The sequence below is a fragment of the Chaetura pelagica genome, unplaced genomic scaffold (assembly GCF_000747805.2).
Source record: "Chaetura pelagica isolate M959 unplaced genomic scaffold, ChaPel_1.0 scaffold79, whole genome shotgun sequence".
In the NCBI taxonomy this organism is placed as follows: domain Eukaryota; kingdom Metazoa; phylum Chordata; class Aves; order Apodiformes; family Apodidae; genus Chaetura; species Chaetura pelagica.
In genome coordinates this window covers 3,018,105-3,039,439 of record NW_009969339.1, presented here as the reverse complement: position 1 = coordinate 3,039,439, position 21,335 = coordinate 3,018,105, and the positions used below count along the sequence as shown (strand labels likewise).

Genomic DNA, 21,335 nt, shown 5'->3' with positions numbered 1-21,335 from the left:
ACCAGTTCCTGCTTTGCTATCCTTAGTGTTTCTGTAACATCATCAACAACCCAGGAATATTTTGTTACTATCCTAGTGATGTTGCAGGCTAATTATGGAGTAACTCTTTGGTTTTGCTTTTTCTGTAGAAGTGCAACATCAGGGCCAGAAAGCCTTAACATTACAAATCTATCTCATACCAGCATGAGCTTGTTGCTTGCCCTGATAGTGTTGTATGTAGGTGAAGTTGTATGTGTATCTCTCCTGGTTTTGTTGAGAGTACATAGGAGAATAAATGGGCTTAGTTTTAACCTATTGTATCAGTACACCTCTTTCAGTAATTTTTATATGTTTTTAGTCATTACTTATAAATTAATTTCCTCCAGTTTGCACTTATCTAGCAATATAATAGATACAGTTTGTTGGCAGATCCTAGCCTTTCTCACACACAAATTCAGAATTCTTAAGTGAGTTTGCTCCTACAAAATTGGACTAGAAAATCTATACAGGCATAAAGATATGCCCTATTCTCATCTTGTTTTTGTCAGATTTTTGATCAGAGAATTCCTCAAGTTAGAAGAAATCAACACTCTTGAATTTATTGTGGAGGTTTTTTGTGCTTTTTTTTTTTTAATGGACAAAATAGCATAGTAAAACTGCAGGTTGACTTTTTATTTTCCCCCACTTAATTTGTTCACTTTTTACAGGACTCTTACAGTCTGATTGACATCCTAAAATTAAACTGATGGACAGAAATAGGGTGATATCATCTTGCATTTTATCTGCTTTAGGTTAATATATTTCTGGTATATGTGCATAGAATGGCACACAGATTCCCTTAATAAATGTTGATTCTTCTGTAGACTAAGTACAATAATTGTATGAGTCAAGTTGTGGTTCTTAAGCTGGTTTACTGGTGATCTCCTAAGTCTTAGATGTATGGGAAATTACTGTTACGAAGCTTTCATCCTTTTATAGATGTTTAGTGAGTCTGACTCTCAGGTCATGAGAGATTTTGTTAATTTACCTCCTGATGTTTTTTGACTAGTAGGATACCTTACTTTAAAAGGGTGAGAAAGTGTAATAATATTTGAAAAAGCAGAGATACGAACTACTGTAGTATCACATGGGCAAATTCTGATTCTGTGAAGAGCCTTGAGATAAGAGGGGTGGCTACTTAGTAGGACCAAACTATCTCGTAGTAACCTTTGGTAGATTAACTCTGTCTTGATTTGGCACTCAAGTCTGAGATGGTGGAATTATGATCTGTGCTTTACACTACAACAGGGATGTTCTCATTGTTTTGGGTGTTTGTTACTTTTGCACTGCTTTTAATTTCAAATATAGCAAAAGGTGAAGAGATGGAGTTTTAAGTTAAAGGAACTTCAACCAACCCTTTCTTTGTTGAAAAATAAGAAATTAAAGAGACAAAGAAAAAAGCACGATATTGCACAATTAGAGCAACAGTTTTGCAAGGGGATAGTGTTAGCTACGTGTTAAGCAAAGTGACACCCAATGAAGACAGTAAGAATGGAAGGTGGTTTTGCATTTTTGAGGAAAATGTAACTTTTTGGGACACTGCCGGTTTTTAACGAGAACCAGAATGTTAGCGTATACATATGCCATTATTTCAATGGTCTTTGTGGCAGGCAGTTTGAAGAATAATGTGAATGCAAACGTAACTTCCTCACAAAGTTCTGAGAAACATATTATAACTCAGCCAGAAGAGGTTTAGTGAGATTATTCTGGTTTTTGATATGGCAGAGCTCCAGGCAAATGTGTGAAGAGGGGAGCTTTAGCACATCTGGAATCCACAAAGGCCTTCACTGCTGGCTGCCACCTTGAAACACTTACTGATGGAGAGAATTTTCTAAACCTGTTAAGCACCTTCTTAGTTTTTTAAGCTTTTTTTTTTTTCCACAGCATAAAGTCTAACAAGGTGTCCAAAGATCAGTGAAATAATAGAATGGCTTAGAAATGGTATTGTGTAGTAAAGTCATCTTCTAAATGCAGAGAGCTGCAAAGGAGGTAAATTGTAAATGTTTCTCAAATATGATATGCTGCATAGCAGTCAACCAAGTTTGCAAAATTGCTTGTGGTAAGAGACCCATTTGTAATCTCTTCAGAAATTTCACCTTCTTTTATTTATTGTAGATTCTGACTTGGTTTTCATTGTTACACATATAGGGTGTTATACATTATAGGGTTATTAGCTGGTATTTACTTTTTCTTAAGTAAGAGCATAGAATTTAACTTCTGCCAGTGAAGAAAAAGAGACTCTCCAAAGAGAGTGTGTGTGTGTTCCTGCTGCTTATCAAGGTTTCCATTTAGTGTTCTTCCATAGCACGAATATGTGCTGCCAGTGCCAGATGGCACAGTTTCTTAGAGAAGAACTAGCTCTTGCTTAGTAGTAAGGCAGACAAACAATACTAAATTAGCATAAGCAAATGTCAGTGAGTTAACATAAAGACTCTGCTATTTCTGTCTTTTCTTCTTGTCCTAGGCCATGGGTGTTGAGAGTGACCAAGAGATTGTACAAATGATTGGCACAGAGGAACATGTGATGGCTGCATTTGCTCCTAGTCTGGAAGAGTGCCAAAAAGCTCAGATTTTTACACAGATGCAGGTGTGTCTTTTCACATGGCCAGAGGCCATAAAAATCTAAAGACGGTGGGTATTGCTGTGTCAGCAGTTGACATACACTTTTTGTTTCAAGGTTTGGTTTTGGGCCATTATTTTAAGCTGAGGGTCTCTAAGGGGGCAGGACTTGTAAAAAGTGAGACTTTGCTCTCATTGCCTGACTGCAAAAACCCCACTCAAAGTCAATAAATGTTTCATTTTCAGAAGCCTAGCATTATGTTTTAATGTATGTAGCAAGTAGTGATATTCAGAAGATGAAGGGGTTTTTTTTGAGGACAATTCTCATTTTTAAAAAAGGAATTGCATGCCCCATTTTGCAGAAGCCCCGCTGATGTGGGCATGACCATTTCATCATGAGTAGATGTTCTCCATTTCTAGTCTCTTATATAAAGCTCATAATAGCCACCCTCCATCCTACTAAAGACACATCAGAATTCTCTTCAGCTCAGGTACTCTTAATTAGCCAGAACACAGGCCATTTTGCTGGCAGCATTTACATCATATATGTAAACATTAATCTCCTAGAAGAAGCTTTTGAAGATTAGTTTTATTTCTGCTATTTAATTGTAAACTTTATTGCATCTTTCCATGTGTGATGTTGAGTGTTGTAGGGTGAACCTTTCTCAGTTTGTATTTTTTCCAGCTTTTCAGCTTTTTCAGCTTTTTTTTGTAGCTTTTCAGGATTAGAGGTAGAATGAAGGCCTTCCTAATTCACAGTCAGAAAAGTAAAATGATATTGCTGGAGGAACATAGAGAAATTTGAAGCATCTAGGAAAGCAGAAAAACAGAAATACATAAGTTAATCTGTGCAAGAAGTGTCAAATTAAAAGAAAGGGAGATATTTGGGGAAGAAGGCAACAGATGGAAAGGACAGTCTGTCATTTAGTGTAAAGAGTAATTCTTTGGCATAAGGGGCATGGCTTCATTTCCAGACAGGACCTTCCTGTGGGACCTGAGTAGTTTCTTTGCCTCATCTGATCCTGAATTCTGCAAATTGATTCAAATTCTTGGACAACTGGTAAGACAGTAAGAATCTATTTATTGTTACAAGGATTGAAGACAGCTGTGGACACCACACAGTAGCATTTGTGCCTATTAAACAGTGAGTGCCATCTCACAGTTTAATATCTGAGTGAAACTTAGCAAGTACACAAGAGAAGTGAAGGTGAAAAGTCAAATAATCTAGATTTTTTGAATTTGTATATTCTTTTTCATATGTCTATGCAATCCCCTTTCTTTTAGTAGTGTGCTAATCATGCTCTTTTAGCACTTCCCATTCCAAATGTTATCAGCATGTGATAACACATTGTATATTTAATTTTAATAAATTGTGTCAATTTTCAAGATATTTTTTTAATTAGCATTACCTAAGTTTTTAGTGTTTTGTGCTTTGCTTAGAGTTTGTATCATCTGTGACTAGTCAGATTGCACCAATTGAGGAATATGTACGGATCTCCTTTTGTGTGAATATTTGCATAGGTTACAATTCTGATATTAACTCTGTTAATTCCCCCACTTGACAGGCATTGAAGTACATTGGAAACAAAGTAAGGAGGCAAAGGATGTGGGGAGGCCCAAAGAAAACAAAGATGGAAGAAGCTCGAGAGCTGCTAGCATCAACTATTCTGACCCATGTTCTTGTATGTGATGCTGTTTTATTTAAACTGGAATACATTTTGGGGGGTTATTTGTGGTGTGAACTTTGTTGATAGGGAACAATGTCTTTGATTGCTTTGTAGCTGAGATAAATAAATCCTCAAAATAGAGAAGAATATTTGAATTGAGTCAAAAGTAAACTGTATGTTTCTGAAGTGCTCTACCATGGAACTACTTGTCATACTATGCATTTTTTCTGCTTAGCCAGGCAGTGTAAGCTGTTAGTTCAGGTCCTTACTCCCATGACCTATACCTTTATTCTGAATTGTTTTGATTTACTAAGTGTTCCGGTGTCACTAATGTATATTACATTTAGCATTTTTAAGAAGGTAAAGTGCACAAATCCCTTTTGTAACTCCTCAGTCAGCCCAGATTATCCTTTGATTTAAATGGATGTGTTTGAGCAATAACTAAGGAACTGGTCCTGAAACATCTGGGGTTTTTGTATTTATAGGTGAAGGAATTCAATTTTCGTGCCAAGTGCATATACACAGCAGTGATGGTGCGCAGAGTAATTTTGGCTCAAGGAGAGAATAAGGTAGATGACAGAGACTACTATGGAAATAAACGTTTGGAGTTGGCAGGACAGGTGAGTTTTTACTTAAGAGCAAGGTGCTCTTTTGTTGTTTTGCTACTACCTGCTTTTAAAAGGTACAGAATAAGGAGCACCCCTGACTTCCTGATTGAAGTGGCTTTTCTCTCATTTTATTTTTGTTGGCTTTTCTATGGTGACTTACAGATATGCTTCCCTGATTGAGGCTTTTGAATTATATCCTCACTTCTGTATTGTCCCTTTATACCAGATAAAAGGCAGAGCAGTGTAAAGACAGCATCAGTTCTACTTTCGCTGTTGTATTGTTAGTGCCATGAAGGCAGCAGTAAGAGCCACCTTCCAGTGTCCCCCTTAAGTATCTGGGTAAGGGAACAAACTGGGCCCAACTTGATGCTTGTGTCAGGCCCAGGCTGTCCCTCTCTGGAGAACCCAGTTTGTGTAGCAGCTCACAGAACAGCCACTCAAGCCTCCTGGAAGTTAGAGAAGCCCAAAAGCTTGCTTGTTTGCTGTCAGCTGCCTTTAGAGCCTGTAAAGTAGCATGAATTAACGAAGTAGGTGTTTTGAAGTTAACTTGAGCAACTAAGGAAAGTGGATTGCATGGACTTGTCTGCTTAAACAATGTTGACATTGGAGGTAGAAGGAGTAACACAGGGCTGTGAATGAGGGAATGGTTTGAGGTGTCTGACTGGCACTGTTCTTTTGCAGAGTGAGTGGCAATTCACAGTTGTTGGCCAAACTGTCTTCTCCTAATGTAGTGGGAATTTGCTTGTCAGGTGAAGGAACTGCTTCGTTTCCATGGCTGTGGATTGGATTTCTTTGCTATGCTCTGTATTAATTTAAGTTGGGAGTTTTAGCAGTCTGTGTCATCTCTGGTTATTGATCACACATCAGAAATCCAGACAAGTATACAAAATGCACCAGGTTCTAGAAACTATGCATCTCTGCTCCCCACATACTTTCTGTTGTTGTGCAAGCAACAATATCCATTCATTTTTGTTCATATCCAATGATATCTGGATATGATATATCATTGTACTTTCTAAGATATGTGCTTGCATATTGCCTCATTCTCCTATTTTCCTTCCCACTTTACTCTGTACCTCCATGAACACATGAGAACACAGAGCACACAGTCATTTCAGAGTAAAAAACATGTGATTTGCTTCCTGGTTTTCTGAAAAAATTGAGATAACACTCTTAAACACAATTTAAGCACAAATACAAGTGAAAAAGCCCCAACCTCTGAAACTGAAAAAAGAATCCTTTCTTCAAATTAAGATGTTGTCTGTTCATCAAACTTGTTTGCTGAAATAGAACATATTTCACAAGTATAAGGACTAGTTAGAGTACATTAGTGTGATATTTTAATGGGGCAAATATTTTAAGCTTCAATGGATTTATTTGGTTTCTCCTGTAATGTTGCTGTAGTTCACTATGACTGTAATCAGTAAAATTAGTTGTTGCTTGGTCATGTTATTGTTCTTATTTAACTGAAGGACTAGGTTGGGGTTTTTTTTCCTAGTATTTTCAGAGGCAGAAAGTAGAGCAGGTAAAAAGTTTTCTACAAGCTGTAAGAAAAAGGCCTCTGCTCACACAGTGTTAACAACCAAAGTCGTTTTAAATTGACCAGGAAGAGGTTTTAAATGTAGATGATCATCATAACAAAGCCAGTGTGTATTTTTTCCACATCAAGGAGAGCTATGCATGAGTGGTTGTAACATTTGTTTGAGAGTAGTTCTGGCTCCCTTGTGATAGTTTAAAAGCTCATTTCAAGCTGAACTCTTGCATTCCTCTCTGCTACATTATCAGTGTAAAATATTAATTTCATTAGATTACAGACTAAAAAGTGTAGAGATTTCTTGCCAGTTTCTAAATGCTTGTGTTTAGCTAAAGTTTGTGTGGATAAAATGGTTGGTTTTTTGTTTGTTTGTTTGTTGTTTGTTTTGTTGTTTTTTTTAAATGCCAGCATGCTCCTAGAATAAAAATCCTGTTGATTTAAAATTTGAATAAAGAATAAAAAAGAAAAGATTCCTGTGTGAGTAGAAAAACATAGCGGTCTAAACAACGTAAAAACATAAAAGGCATTGTGTTTATAAAAATGTGTGAAAACAATAGCTGCTAATTTCACACCCCATGGGACAAGAGAGTACGAAATGTGCTTTAGTTTTAGATAACAGTGTTGTATCCACTAGCCAAGCTGGTTTACAGAGCTTTCTCTTAGTCTTTCTGCCACTAGAGGCTCGGTAGGCCAGGTGCCAGCTGAGATGTTAGCAAAACCTACCGATTTCAGGCTTAATCTCTTCACCTACCTTTTCTCTTTCCTTAATGTGTTCATTATTTGCTAAGCATTACTCTGTTCTTTGTCCTCATTTTTTTTTTGTTGTTTCTAATGCAGCTTGCTTTGTATGGGTGAGATATGGAACTGCACCAAAATCCAGCACCCTGGAAAGCAAGGGATTTCTACCCTGTGACAAAAGAATACCGCCTTGACTTCAGAGATTGCCTAATCCCAGCTGTTCTGATAATATAATTAAGGCTGCCTAATGTCTTTAATTTTGCAACCAGTTTGTGTGAAAGGGAGAATTTGGCACTCTAAAGGCTTAAACGCTAAATAGCAATCTCAAGGCGCCTAATTAGAATTCTCTGACATTAAGCTAATTGGTGAAACTGTATTTCAGCAGCTTAACTTCTTTATTAATTTTTCTTAGGATTTTCAATGAAAATCAATTGATGAGCTGTCATGTTTGTTGGTTTTTTTCTTAAATATAATTTGCTCTTCAGACTGACGAAGGCTGAAAGGCCCTGGACCAACTATGAAATCCATTGAATATTATCACTAGCATTCCATCCTTTTTCTTTAATCACTTGCTCTTGACCTAAATAATGTGGCTATTGTGAGACTTTGCTTTGCCAGATAGAGCTCATACAAAGACCCAAGGGTCTTTGAGTGAAATTAGCAAAGTATGACTTTTTAGACCAGCAAATAGTAGCAAGTTGGTGTACTTGGGGTGTAACTCTGTCTCTGAATAAAATATGCTTTTATTTCTGATGGAAGTCTGATTTAAGTCATCTCTGACATTGCAGGTAGGTTGCAGGTGACTTGATTTCTTTTGACAGTGGTGAGAGGGTTTTGTCTTGTAAATGATAATGGTTCTACAAGCATCAGGAAGGAAAAGGTCTACAACACCTTCCTCTCATGCCAGGGCCTGGTCTGAAATGCCCACTTAGCCAGTTTTCAGCAAAAAATCTCTTTTCAGAGTGGATATAGGATTCCATTTTTGTAAAGGGTTAGCATATAGTGTGTGTTATTACTAGTTTTACAGTTTAGTGACTGAACACTGAGTATTTCTCACAGCTTGTAGAGTAGGCTGTCAAAGATAATCCAGTCTTGCTCTCCATGAAGGCCAGTTGGAGCATTTTATTGCAAAGCAGATGTCTATCTTGACTTTCCAGGTGTTATTTGTTATTTTTTTAATTCCTAAATGCATTTATGATGCCAGTGAAAAGGGTAACTTATAATTTATTTAGCTGCTTTACAGTGTTATTTGCCAAATGCTTTGGTCAGCCCACCCGGCTGACATACATTGGAAAGCAAATGAAAACTAGTGGCCCATCTCAGTGGTAGAGGAACTTCTTTCCAGAGGGAAGGAAAAGTTGGGACTGTGTCTGATGGAAACAGTTAAAATTCAGCTTAGTTCTGCACATACAAAAATTAAATTGCACAGCTGACTCCAGAATGTCTTAGCTTGTGGTGGCTGAATACCTAGCTTGTTCAGCCCTACAATGCTTTGTATACTGGGAACCACCATTTCTGGCATTGGCAGCAGCTGCATTTTTAGTTCTTCCGACACATGGAGCTGCTGTAAAACAGAGTTCCAGGACAGGGCTGCCAGGCTTTAGAATTTACACTGCTTGCTTGCAGAGCTAATGATTGTGAGCCGTTAAAATGTATCATGTAATGCAGATTCAAGTGTTTTCGGAAGCTCTTAGTGTCTGCAAGAAAAGGCTGAGCAAACTGCAGACCCAAAACAGATTGAAGAGCAAAAAAGGTCTGATAAAAAACTTTGGTAGCCCTTCATTTTACAGTTGTTTTAAAAACTAGAAGTAATTAGTATACGTGTACAGGAAATAATTGGCTTAAATTGCAGCAGAGTTGAAGCGTTGTGTGGCTGCTGTTGTTTTTTTCTAGCTCAGCAGTGTTAAGTAGCTTCTTTGCTTAAACTTTTTTTTTTTTTTTTTTTAAGGAAGAGATGTGGAAGAGCATTGCACTTTCCAGATAGTAGCCCTTCTGGCAAAGGGTGGCAGCTCTTGAACCAGATTTACTCTCTCTGGGTGTAATTGGGTTTTCATGCATTGTTGTTGGCAGAAGAGAACAGGAAAATGTGTATCTGGGTGAGGAAGCTGCCTACATAACCTGAGATATGTTTTGCCAGCCATCAGGAGCAGATGTTGCTTCTGGGCCTCTCTTCTAGTTCTGCTTGTCCAGCAGTAAATGTGCCCATTTTATGCTTCAGTCTGTCTTGCAAACTGTGCACTGCTTCCAAACTCAGTGCTGCTGACTTGCTTCACCTCAGGACTTCTTTGGTGTCACTTTGGTGTCTGTCTTGTCCATTTTTAGTAGTTCCTGGGAAGGGCATTTTAAATAGCTTTTTCACTTCTAATAATAGAATTATCTCACAATGACTTCACTTACTGCTTTACTGCTATTATTCCATCCAGTAATAGACTAGAAGCTGGTCTTGCCTCCAAATCTTGTGTGTAATTCAGGATTGTACATTCAGGGTATTATATCTTTAAAAGAGTTTGTGACTTTAGGAAGAAGTGCATCAACTGGATCATAATGTAGCAGATTAGGGAAAACAGTAGATGGATAGAGATGGATGGGTATGTTAAGATATTGTGAAGGAGAGATTAAAGCAAACCAAAAAGAGATAAATGCTGAGACCATTCTTATACTTAATTTGCTTTCTATTATGAGATAATTTCTCCAATATTGCATTTTAATTTAGCAAGACAAAAAACTTGAGAGAAAACTTGAGAAGTTATTTTCTAACTGACAAGAAGCATTAAGGTAGAAATATCAAATGCATTCCTCTTCTTCTCCTTCCTCCCTCCTCCTTCATTTCCCAGACCTGGAGAAGTATCGTTTTTACCTTAATCCAATTGTTTTGTATTTCCAGCTTCTTTCTCTTCTGTTTGAAGATTTGTTCAAAAAATTTAACTCTGAACTGAAGAAGATTGCAGACCAGGTAATCCCCAAGCAACGTGCAGCTCAGTTCGATGTAGTGAAGCATATGCGTCAAGACCAGATCACTAATGGCATGGTCAATGCCATCTCCACAGTAAGTGTTTTTGTTTTCATTCTAGTATGTAAAGTTTTTCCACCTTAGTGAATAGTGGAAACATGTATAGTTTGTTCTAATGACTCTACTACCTTTGGTTGTAAAAGCAAATCTATTTAATGTTCTTTATAGATTAAAATTGCAAAACTCTGTCATGGGCAGAGCTTTTGGAATTTACTGAAGTATCATTCATTAATCATCAAACCACTTTTTATTTAACCATTTATTTCAAAGTGATGTTTTAGTGTTTGTGAAGGAATGGCAGCAAATACAAAATTGGGATCATGCGTCTAGTACCAGCTTGTGGTCTTCTAGGTTCTACTTCACTGTGTTGTTCATGGTGTTTTTTATTATCTGTGTTAAGCTATGGTGAGGTTATGTAATTGTCCATGAAAAACATGACAAACATCATGGACAGAAGGCAACTTGGGGCTTGGAGTGAGAGGGCAGGTAGGCAAAAAAACCAAAAGCTGAATTTTGAGCTCTTTAATGGCAATGTCTTTTTATACATATGAGATTGCTAATATAAGTGGATTTGCAGCATAGAAATTGCTACTTCTCTGCTAGTGATACTGAGCTATTTAACAGAGAGAACAGCTACATACCATATTATTGCAAAAAAAACCCCTGTAAATAAGTCCTTAAATATTTGTCTTTGTTAGATTTTAGCATGTGTCTGCCTTCTTCTAGAATGGATATGTTCATTGTTGCCAGTGTACAGGAACAAAAATACAGTTACTAACTTTGTTTCTTACTTCACACATCTGCAAGAGCAATTTGTGAGTTAGTTCCTGAAATCAGCTACTAGCTTGTAAAAGACTTTGAAATCCATGATTTTAAAATAAATTAGATTAGTCTAAGTATTTTAGTAGCTGGTAAAAATTGTGTAACTTAATTTTTAGTCTTTGGAAGTCTTTAGAGGGCTTTTCTGCTTAGCATGAAACAGAGGTTTTTCTTCAGTTCTTGTAAACAAAATTAACTCCACAATTTGCATCCAAACCCACCAACAATCTTACTTAAAAATCCCAGTGTTTAAGCTTATCACTATTTAATTTTATGAGTGCCCCAATGTAGTTAAATCTCTACAGTGCATGTAACCAAAACAATTGACAGATTTGTTTCTCTAAATGCTAGTGCTTCCTTCTAGCCAGTGCCAGTTTTTCCATTTGGACTGACAGAGATAAATTTGCAAACTATTCAGTACATATTGTCAAGTCTTCCTTCTTCCACTATCTTTGGACTTTTTTTTTTACTGCCACATAAGCAGTTAAAGACCATCTGCTCTTAAGCATTGAAAAGAATTTCTCAGGAACAATGCTCAGTGCATACTATTCAAGAGATTAAGCAAATACCATAAGAATCATTCTTGGAAATGACAATCTTCGATCTCGCCAGAATGCTTCAGTGATAGTCTCAAAGAGCATGAAATAACTGAGCAGGTTCATAATTACACCAGCAGCATGCAAAAGAATTGGTAGCACCACTGCATCAACTGTACAGAGGTGTTAAGTGATATTTACTATAGGTATTCTTTTTACCCTGAAAAATAGCAGGAGAGAGGGTAGGTCACACAGTAATGCCACAGGCCTAATATTTCAGCATCTGTAGAGTCATCTAGTGCTACTGAGGGAGCTTCTGTCAGTTCATAGGGGTTCTCAGCAGAAAGTTCTCCAGTGGGGATGGTCTTGCAACATCCCTGGCTCCATTTTGGGTGTTCTGGACAACTCTGAAGGAGTCAGTCTGTCACTTCCAAAGCAGATAGAATTTTTCATATCCTTTCCTCAGGCGACATTTTTACCTCCCCTTTCTTTCAGTCTTCTGGGCAATGAAGAGAAAACCACATGCTAGTTTAGACTACAGTTGCAAGAATTTCTAGTGTGAGGAAAATTACTCATTTATTGTATTCTTCCACTTACATTCTGATAACTCCCAGTCCTTGCAGAAGGAAATGTTCAGGAGGTGAACCCTTCCCAGGAAGAGTGAGCAAGTGAACAGTTACCTTTTAACCAACTTACTGTTGAATATTATGTGTTCCACTTTCTGTAAGAAGGAAGAAAGGGAAGTTCTGTAGACTATTTGATAGTCTCTCTAGTGAAAGCAAAATAGCAAAATAATTTTGATGGGTGGTAGTTTCTTGCTGTTCATCATAAGATGTGGTTATACTGCTAATGTGTAAATAAGGCAGCCAAGCAAATCACCCTCTGAAAGGATTTCAGTGTAAGGTACAGCAAGCAACTTTCAAATTATTTGCTAGCATTGGTGAGCTGAGTTTATAAAAAAGTTTACAGGAATTAATAGAAGACATTCCTTGGGAGAACATTACCTTTGAGATCTTCATTGCCCTTGGACTGACCAGGAACACAGTGGCCGGGGTAGATGGTAGGAATGGGGACAGAAACTCTCTGTATCCACTGACTGAGGTGGGGGGAACTGTGTGTGGAGCAGATGTCATGAAGTAAAAAATTGTAGCACCGAATTTCAGGATTTTGTGCTATAGATTGTTAATTCTGCTTGTCAGAGAAACATAATTGTGTCCTAGAACATTATCTAAACTCCTTTCTTCTCCTAATTACAGCTAAAAGTGATATTGCCTGTGACAGTCCTGAAACATGAAACCTCTGACATATGCATGGATCTTGCATTTTATATTTGGTGTAATTCTACCAGAGGCATAGACCCAACTCCCCCCCACTCTTTTGTGAGAAGACACAACAGTCAGTCTTTCCTCTAGATTCCAAAACTAAAAGGCTTCAAGGAAGTACAGGCAGCTTTGATGTCAGACTTCTCCAGCATAAATACCAGGCTTCATCCTGGCTCAAGCCAGGACAGTTTCCTACAAAAATAAGTAATGAAAAAAGGCAGAAGTGAAAGTTTGTAGGAACTACTGGAGAAGTGTATTTCACTCAAAATACCTTTTTTTTTTAATATACTCAAAAAATCTATAGAAGGAGATAAGAAAATAATTTAATTTAGCTAAATATGGGTATTGATTTACCTGCGAGGGTCAGTTCTTTGTGTGATTGAATATATAATAGCAAAAGTATCCTCTCATCTGAAAGAGCAGTTCTTTTGTTTCAACATTTTGTAATAGTTAGTACAAGTATGTTATAATTGGTAGTTTATCTGCAGATAGGTAATTAGAAAGTTTTTTTATATAAATGGCAACAATTGCTGTGTAAAGTTACTCAAATATAATTCTCTCTAGATACTGAAAAAAGGCAGGTAAGTATTGAGACAGGGATAAGCTGCAATTACTTTTTTTAAACATTATTTTTATTCTGCAGGGTAATTGGTCTCTGAAAAGATTCAAAATGGACCGCCAAGGTGTGACACAAGTATTGTCCCGGTTGTCTTATATATCTGCTCTGGGAATGATGACTAGAATCTCTTCTCAGTTTGAAAAGACAAGGAAAGTGAGTGGTCCACGATCGCTACAACCATCTCAGTGGGGGATGCTCTGCCCATCTGACACTCCTGAAGGAGAGGTGAGGAAATTCTATTTTGCTTTCAATATTTCTTGTCCTGAGGAATGGGACACTGTTTATTTTTAAGTGATCCTCCATCAGAGGAAGAATTCTGAAGAGGAGGTTTCCGGAGAAAGAAGTTATCCTCAACCTGTTCACACAACCTGTGTTTATTCTTACATCCCGTCTATTACTGGTCCCATCTTACATCCTGGACCTCCTCACTATATTGCCTTTTATTATCCTACCTGAGTGGACCAGCTGGAAACTGTTCAGAAATCATTTGACTGTATGAGAATGACATGAGGCCTCCCATTTTTGTGTCAGATCTACTTGCTTTCTTCTGATCAGAGCAGGAACAGAGAGTAGTCCTAAGCTCTCATCCCTTTGTTCCGTAATAAATGTGCCATTTTGAAGTAGCAGCATCAAACCTGCTGCAGTTTTTCTAGAAACACGTATTGTTATTACAGAAACAGCTTTAGCCTTCGGCTTGAGGAAGGAAAGCACCTCTGTATGTTGTATTTTAAAGACACCATCCAGCTATTTCAACCAAACAATTGATGCTGACAGCTCTTGGGGTTTTTGGGGGGTTTTTGTTTTGGGGTTTTTTGGGTTTTCTTTTTCTTTCTGTTTTTTTCCCTGAATAGAAAGTACTGGGGGAACTCTGAACTTTCTGGCTGAACTTTGTAGTCAATATGAGCTAGTCTCATTAAGCAGCTGAAATAAAATTTCACTGTAGAAGATATCTATATAGTTTTCATTTTAAAATGTCAAAGTTTGTGTTAGAACATACATGATATCTTGCAAATTGATAAATAGAATAATTTTGTATTTCTGTTATGCTTCTAAGTAGCTTTGGATAACTTGAGAACTGCAAATTCATCACCTACATTTTTTATTACTTTGTAAGTGCTAAAAAATGACATTTTAGTGTGATATAGAAAATTCTGCCTTTCTTCCATCCTAATTTTCAGTGTAGTTAATTTGTTTCATTCCTTTGACTTATACTTGGACTTTTTCAGGGAGGGTTCTTACATACAGTTTTGAAAGAAAAAGGTGTGTATAGTATTAATATTTCGGAATAAAAGATAAAATGTGCATTTTTTTATTTTAGGCTTGTGGTTTGGTTAAAAACCTTGCCCTCATGACTCATATTACTACAGATATGGAAGATGGCCCAATTATTAAGCTAGCCAGTAATCTTGGAGTTGAAGATGTCAACTTGCTCTGTGGTGAAGAACTTTCATATCCAAATGTGTTCCTTGTTTTCCTTAATGGTATGTAACTTTTCAGCAGTCTGGTTCTGATTTGTTTGTGATGGAGAGTTAGGCTTCAGAAATGCTCCAAGAATTGTTGGAGCACAGTCAACCACAAATGCTTTTTTCCACCTGTAGATAATTTAATATGTAAATATTTTGATAGGGTTAGGCATAGTAGAGAGGCCAGATGATGGCACTTAGTTGTCTGAAGTCTAAGAACTTTGCAGATGTGTGTAGCTGGGAAATGGAAGCCTTTTCAAATTTCAGTACTGTTTTTAAGCACTCTTGCATGAATAGGCACAAAAAATACGTATATTCAATTACAGATTTGTTTGTTGGGTTTTTTTCAGGCATTCACCAAATGAAGTGCCTTTCATAAAGTACTTTTTAAAAAGAGAGTAAGTTTGTAATATCTTAAATTTACAAATTACAAGTTGCCCTTTAAATGCTTTGTAAATTATTAGAAAAAAATAAGCCTGTTTTCTTCGTTAAAGGGTTCTGCATTCTTCTGTTCCTTTTATAACTGATCTTTTCATGTTTCTATGTCAACAGGTACTATGATATCAGATTTCGTACTCCTGATATTTTAAAAACTACAACTGTGATTTAAAAATAGCCTTTTGTTGACAGCATCCACTTCCAGGGACTAGTATTTAATGTCTGTCGCCATGAGCATGTTCTCCATTTGCCTTTGAATTAAACAGCAGTTGTTCTTCAATCCTGCCTTTTCCCAATAACATAAGCAACACTTGACCAAACCGCATTTCTAGCTCTGCTTTTCTGTAGCACTGTGTTAAAAATAAGGTTCAGAGAAACCACATGCATACTTTTTTGGTCTCATTTTATGGTCCAAAGGGGAGTGCAGAGCAGGAATATTTAACTCTTCCTTCACAAGCTCCATCTGTGGTGTGGACCAGGATAGTTATATTCCCAAATGTAGATGATCTAGTACTAAGTGAGGCAAAACCATTTACTATTCCATCTACTAGTCTGTGAGTTTAATGCATAAAAAATCCCAGGCTTGTGGATGGCTGATGTGATTTGGATTTAAACTTATAACCCAAGAGGACAGAAACTGCTAAGTACAATCTCTTAAGCTGTAAAGACCTTTGTATTGTATCCCTAAACTATCATGCCTTGTCTCCTCCTTTAAAGTTTTGTTCGAAAGGACACCATAATCATTTTATATATTAAGATTACTTTGGTCAGGTGATTCTTAAAAAATTAACTTTACTTTCTTACTTGTTCATCATGCATCAGAATGCTTACCTATGAGCTTAAGTGCTCAGCTAAGATAGCAGTAGTTTGTTGAGCTAAGATCCTGAAGGAGGAATTCTGATGCTGTTGCAAGTGATCACATGTGTCAGAAATCTTTCTAAAATTTCTGAGAAGGCAGCAGAACAGTTCCTTGGTTTGTTCCTGGAAAACTTGGATCCATTTCAGTACAGCTGAAATTGCAGACTTTAAAAATGTTGTTTGCTTATACACATGAATGGGCTCCTCAGCAAAAACGTATTTGAAGGCAGCTGGATGAAGCACACCATTCAGTTTCTGAAGCTATTTGGAAGCAAACAGATAGATGGCCTGTGAAATCCTGACCCTTTAAAAAACTGTTTATTGAGAGAAAAAAAAGCCAATTCTTATTTGTGTCAGAAAAGGGAAATTTTAACACAACACTTATTATTTACAAGAAGAAGGAAGTGCTTCTGTCATGCTAGCTCTAATAAGAATTTCTAAGTAGGGTTTTGGATATTCAAAGAATGCACCATGAATTTATTCCTTTTCTGAATAGGTAACATCCTTGGTGTCATACGTGATCATCAGAAATTAGTCAACACGTTTCGGATAATGCGTCGAGCGGGTTATATCAATGAATTTGTTTCCATCTCTACAAATCTTTCTGACAGATGTGTCTATATTTCTTCTGATGGAGGGAGATTGTGCAGGTAAGCATCTCACCAGAATTATCTCACTAATGAACTTACTGTAAACATTGTTTTATGCACTGGAAATATGCTGGGTTAAGGCTTTAATGAGTACAAAATAAATCGCATTCAGTAGGACTTGAGTTTCTTTTTTCCCCTTAAATAGCCCTAATTCAAAACAGAGGAATCTGAGAAACATACTATATAGCCAGGCAACTTTAAAAAAAAAAAAAAACAACAAAAAAAAAACCCCAACTAAATCAGTTTATCTTTAAACAAAAGCCAAGACAAAATAGTGCTTTTATCTTCTCTAGGAAAATAAAGGAGGGGGAATTAAAATTATCTTGTTTGGCAATTGCAGTAATGTCCAGTGTCCTTGGAGGGGTTTTTTTATTTCCTGTGAAGCAAGAAACGAGCATTCATTTGCTTGATATCTCATGGGTGTGATATCACATTTTAGAATGGGAAACTACTCTTTGTCTCTGAGGGCCTTTAATTCTGGTGCAAAACATCATCAGGCGTCTGTCATACCAAGATGCATGCCTCACAGTTTGGGTTGATTTCATTGCTTACCTCTGAGTAGGTAGGAAATTCAGCAAACCTATGAGGAAGGTCTCCACCTTGTGATGCTTGCACTCTCTATTAGGCAGAAAGAATGCTTGAATAACAGTCACGTCACAGAGGAAAGCAAAAAGAGACTGAGTGACTAAAATGAGAAAGTGGAACATAATAAAACTTGAAGACAGAAAATCACGTTGTTTTATAGTAGAGGTTATAGACTCCAGTCAGATTATGGCAGTGCTGTGCTAGGTTATTTTCAAGTAAAACATCTCCAGTTTAGCCTAAAGAACAAGGCATGAAAGATGTACAAAGCAGAGATTGAGAAAGGCAGAATGAATTAATAAATATACACATTTTAGCATTGACTATCTGCATGCGTATTTTTTGCATACTTAAAGAAGCAGCAGTCACAACTAGAGTTGGCATTCCACCTTATTTGTTAATTGAATCTCAGAGCATGTTGAACGCAGTTTGAGGCATGCTAGAGGCTTCAAAATTTATGTGCAAAACCATCAGTTAGTAATATCTGGTCAAGAGATCCAGAGTAGGGACAGTAGGCAGAGAAATCACTTTTCCAGTCAGGGCTAATACTGGCCATTCTGCAGGTTTGGAGATGCAGCAAAACTTCCAATTTGTAAAGACGAAAAAAAATGGTGTGGATTTTCAGGAGTTTACCAAGTTTGCTTTGTGGCACCCCCCCACCCTGCAATTGTTCAGATACCCCTATTAACCATTTAAAAGTGCTCATTATTCTTCAAACAGTTGTTTAGACTTCAGAGTGGACTCCACAAGTATCTTGTAGCTATTTGCTGCTCTTTATAAGAGCAACTTGTCCAAATAGCAACAGCCCTTGACGTTTCATTCTTGCATGCCATCCTTTGTGTCAGTGTTTCCTTGCGGTAAGGAAGCCTTCAGAGATCCATGTGCTGTTGAAATTTATGGATTCATCCGAGGTCACCCATAGTAAATGCCTGTACTTTACATTATGTAAGTAACAGCAAAATAAATTCTTGCATGCGGACATATTTGAGCACAAACTGTTCCCTCAGTGATGTATGAAGTCCCTGCAATGTCCACAGAACTTAATGTTCCTAGCTTTGTAGATTGGGAAATCTTAAGTCTTTTGAAGCCATCTACAAAATATGTAGGTAAAACTTAAAAAACATTAGTTCAAAGATTTTGGTGTGGGGAAAGGCTTCCTCCACAAAATTGAAATACTAATATTTCTTTGACACTTTTTGGGTACTTCATAGACAGTGTGTCAGATCAGGATATCTCTGTATCAAACCAAGATCTGAATAATTGCTGATTGTATTTATGTGGCTATATCGGTTGATGGTGGATAAACTTTAAAGGTGGTTTATAAAATAAATTGTGCATTGGCAGTGTTATAACTGTAAGTATAAATTAAGTTACCTGCCTAAGTATTCTTCTTTTTTCTTCTTTCTTTTTTTTTCTTTTTTAATTGTAGACCCTACATAATTGTCAAGAAACAAAAGCCTGCAGTTACAAACAAACATATGGAAGAACTGGCTCAGGGATACAGGTACTAAATTCAAGTAGACCATATTCATCATCACATCTATCCAAATACTGTATGGAAATAGTTCAGTCAGTATTCAGTCAGTAGTTCAGTCAGTATTTCACAATCTTGGGGTTAGCTATGTAGAGGAGGAGTCTGCTCTCCTATGTAAATGAATAATAAGTGTATTGGAGGTTTTCTGTTTAAAGTCAGATTAAGCCTGGTGTTACTTTTTTTACTGCTATGACATTTGGTGGTTATGAAGAATAAATACATCTCACAGCCTCACCTTTCTGCAGGTGGAAGGCCTGAGGCAGTATTGTCCTTCTGATTGAAAAATCAAACACTTCAAAGGAATATCAACTTGACTGCTCTAAACTAGGCACCTGAAGAATTATTTTTGGAAGTACTTTCAAATTCTTAGTTTGAGTAATTAAAAAAAGAGTTACACTAATGCATTTAAGTGTAACTTAAATTAAATTTTGCAAAATCATCACAAAACTTACTGGGTTACCCCTATATTTGTCTGCATTTTGAGTGATGATGAGTACATACAGGAATTTAATTTTTAATTGTTCAAATAAGTAACATTGGTCTGTCAGACTGTGTGAAGCAGTGAATGGGCAAGGGGGTTAATTTTAAGAAATACAGATTTCTTTAAATATGTAAAGTGCACAGAACTTTTAATGTAGCATTATTTCTCTAGGTAATTTCCACACATTTCATTCATTCAGTATATGTACTATGTAGTTTTATTTTTGCAGGAATATAAGAAAAGCATGACTTCTAGTGTAATTTTTTTATTTAACTGTAGGAATTTTGAAGACTTTTTGCATGAAGGCCTCGTTGAGTATTTGGATGTGAATGAAGAAAATGACTGTAATATTGCACTATATGAACATACAATTAATAAGTAAGTATGCATTCAGAATAAACATTGGTACAGGAAAAACTTTAATAAATTGACTCCCTGAAATGCAAGCACATTAATAATTTTACTGTTTTCACACATTCACACTGCTCCTTTGCTAGTAGTTGAAACTACTCCAGACGAAAGCTAAAGGTTAAATCTCTTTACACACAGCCTAAATTATCCACGGGATAGTTACAAAAAGCTTTTGGTTTTTGCAAAATCTGTTCCTGCTTCTAACGCTCAAAAATATGAAATACTTAAAGGTATATCCTGTGTTTCTCTGGATGTTGCTGCTTTTTTGTTCTAATGCTTGGGCTGCTCATCACAAATAACTTTATATGGTAGGAGTCCAGAAGGCAATGATTCCACCCATTAAATTATGATCATAGCATGTCATGATTTTCATTTGGAAAATCATCTCACTCTTTTGGCTGTAGAGGGACCGTAGATAATCAGCTTACACTAAATGTCTGGAATATTGGAATGAGACCTTCCCTTTGACTTTTGGATGTATAATGGACCCTGAGAGAAATACCTATATAATTCTGTGTATTCTTTACCAGATGTATTAAACCCATTCCTGGTATGTGATTTTCATTTTGAAAGATATCCAGATTTCGTGTGTTTTCCACATATATGAAGGACCTGGTGCTTTGTTGTTTTGTTTTTTTTTCTCTTGTCTTGTGACTGTGATTGAAGAGCCCACATTAAAGGAGGGATTCTTTAAAATTTTTAAGTCATTTTACTTTTTTTCCTAATGTTTCTATGACAATATCCTGTTAGCTGAAGGCTGCATGTAAGATGTTGAAAGTTATCTCCAGCAAATGCTTCATCAGTAAAATGCAGAAAATGCATTTTCTGTATGTTCTGTCCTCGTCAAGTACTTACGAAAGCCAATAGAAATACATCATTTATTTCAATGGAGCTGGATGAGACCTTCAGTTATCTTTAACCTTTTTAAGATGAAATGCTTTAACTCTGCTAATTAATTTGTATTGCTCCTGCCCAGGCTTTTGAAGACTATCATTTTATGAAATTACTCATGCATGGTCTTGGCTGGCTTCTGTATGTGTGAGCAAATAAGAGCACACACAATTGTTGTCATTTGCACCAAAATGAAATAACTTCCAGAAAACATCTGAGCTGAAAAGTTTAAGTTACAGGACACCTGACTCAGCTAGGAAGATTAATGGGAATGTATCACATAAAATCACTGTTTAGTCAGAAATAGAAGACAGTGACTCTTCAGTGGAGTAGTGCAAGGAAATGACTCCATGATAACTGTAAACAATTTGGGAGATTCTTATGTTGTCCATCAACTTGTTTTGGGTTTAACTTCAATGCTTGCAGCTAGTGGTGCCGTTAAGTATGAGCTCTCACCATATGAGCACAGTGTTCCTTGTATTTATTAATGACATTCCCTACAGCCTGAATAGTTTGTGTACCCCCTTCCCCCAGCTGATCATCTTGCATTTTAAATGGTTCAACCATGTTGGTACAACTTGTTCTGGTTATACAACT

General features: G+C 36.8%; 1 protein-coding gene across 1 annotated transcript in view; it reads left to right on the top strand.

The window, feature by feature from the left end:
• POLR3B (polymerase (RNA) III (DNA directed) polypeptide B) overlaps positions 1-21,335 on the top strand; it is a 75,114-nt gene that overhangs the window by 17,242 nt on the left and 36,537 nt on the right. The window contains exons 9-17 of the mRNA XM_010005788.1: positions 2,483-2,605; positions 4,143-4,259; positions 4,730-4,864; positions 10,009-10,170; positions 13,455-13,655; positions 14,749-14,911; positions 16,686-16,839; positions 18,851-18,925; positions 19,716-19,814. Of these exons, the coding sequence (XP_010004090.1) occupies positions 2,483-2,605; positions 4,143-4,259; positions 4,730-4,864; positions 10,009-10,170; positions 13,455-13,655; positions 14,749-14,911; positions 16,686-16,839; positions 18,851-18,925; positions 19,716-19,814 (1,229 nt within the window). The remainder of the gene's footprint in view (positions 1-2,482; positions 2,606-4,142; positions 4,260-4,729; positions 4,865-10,008; positions 10,171-13,454; positions 13,656-14,748; positions 14,912-16,685; positions 16,840-18,850; positions 18,926-19,715; positions 19,815-21,335) is intronic.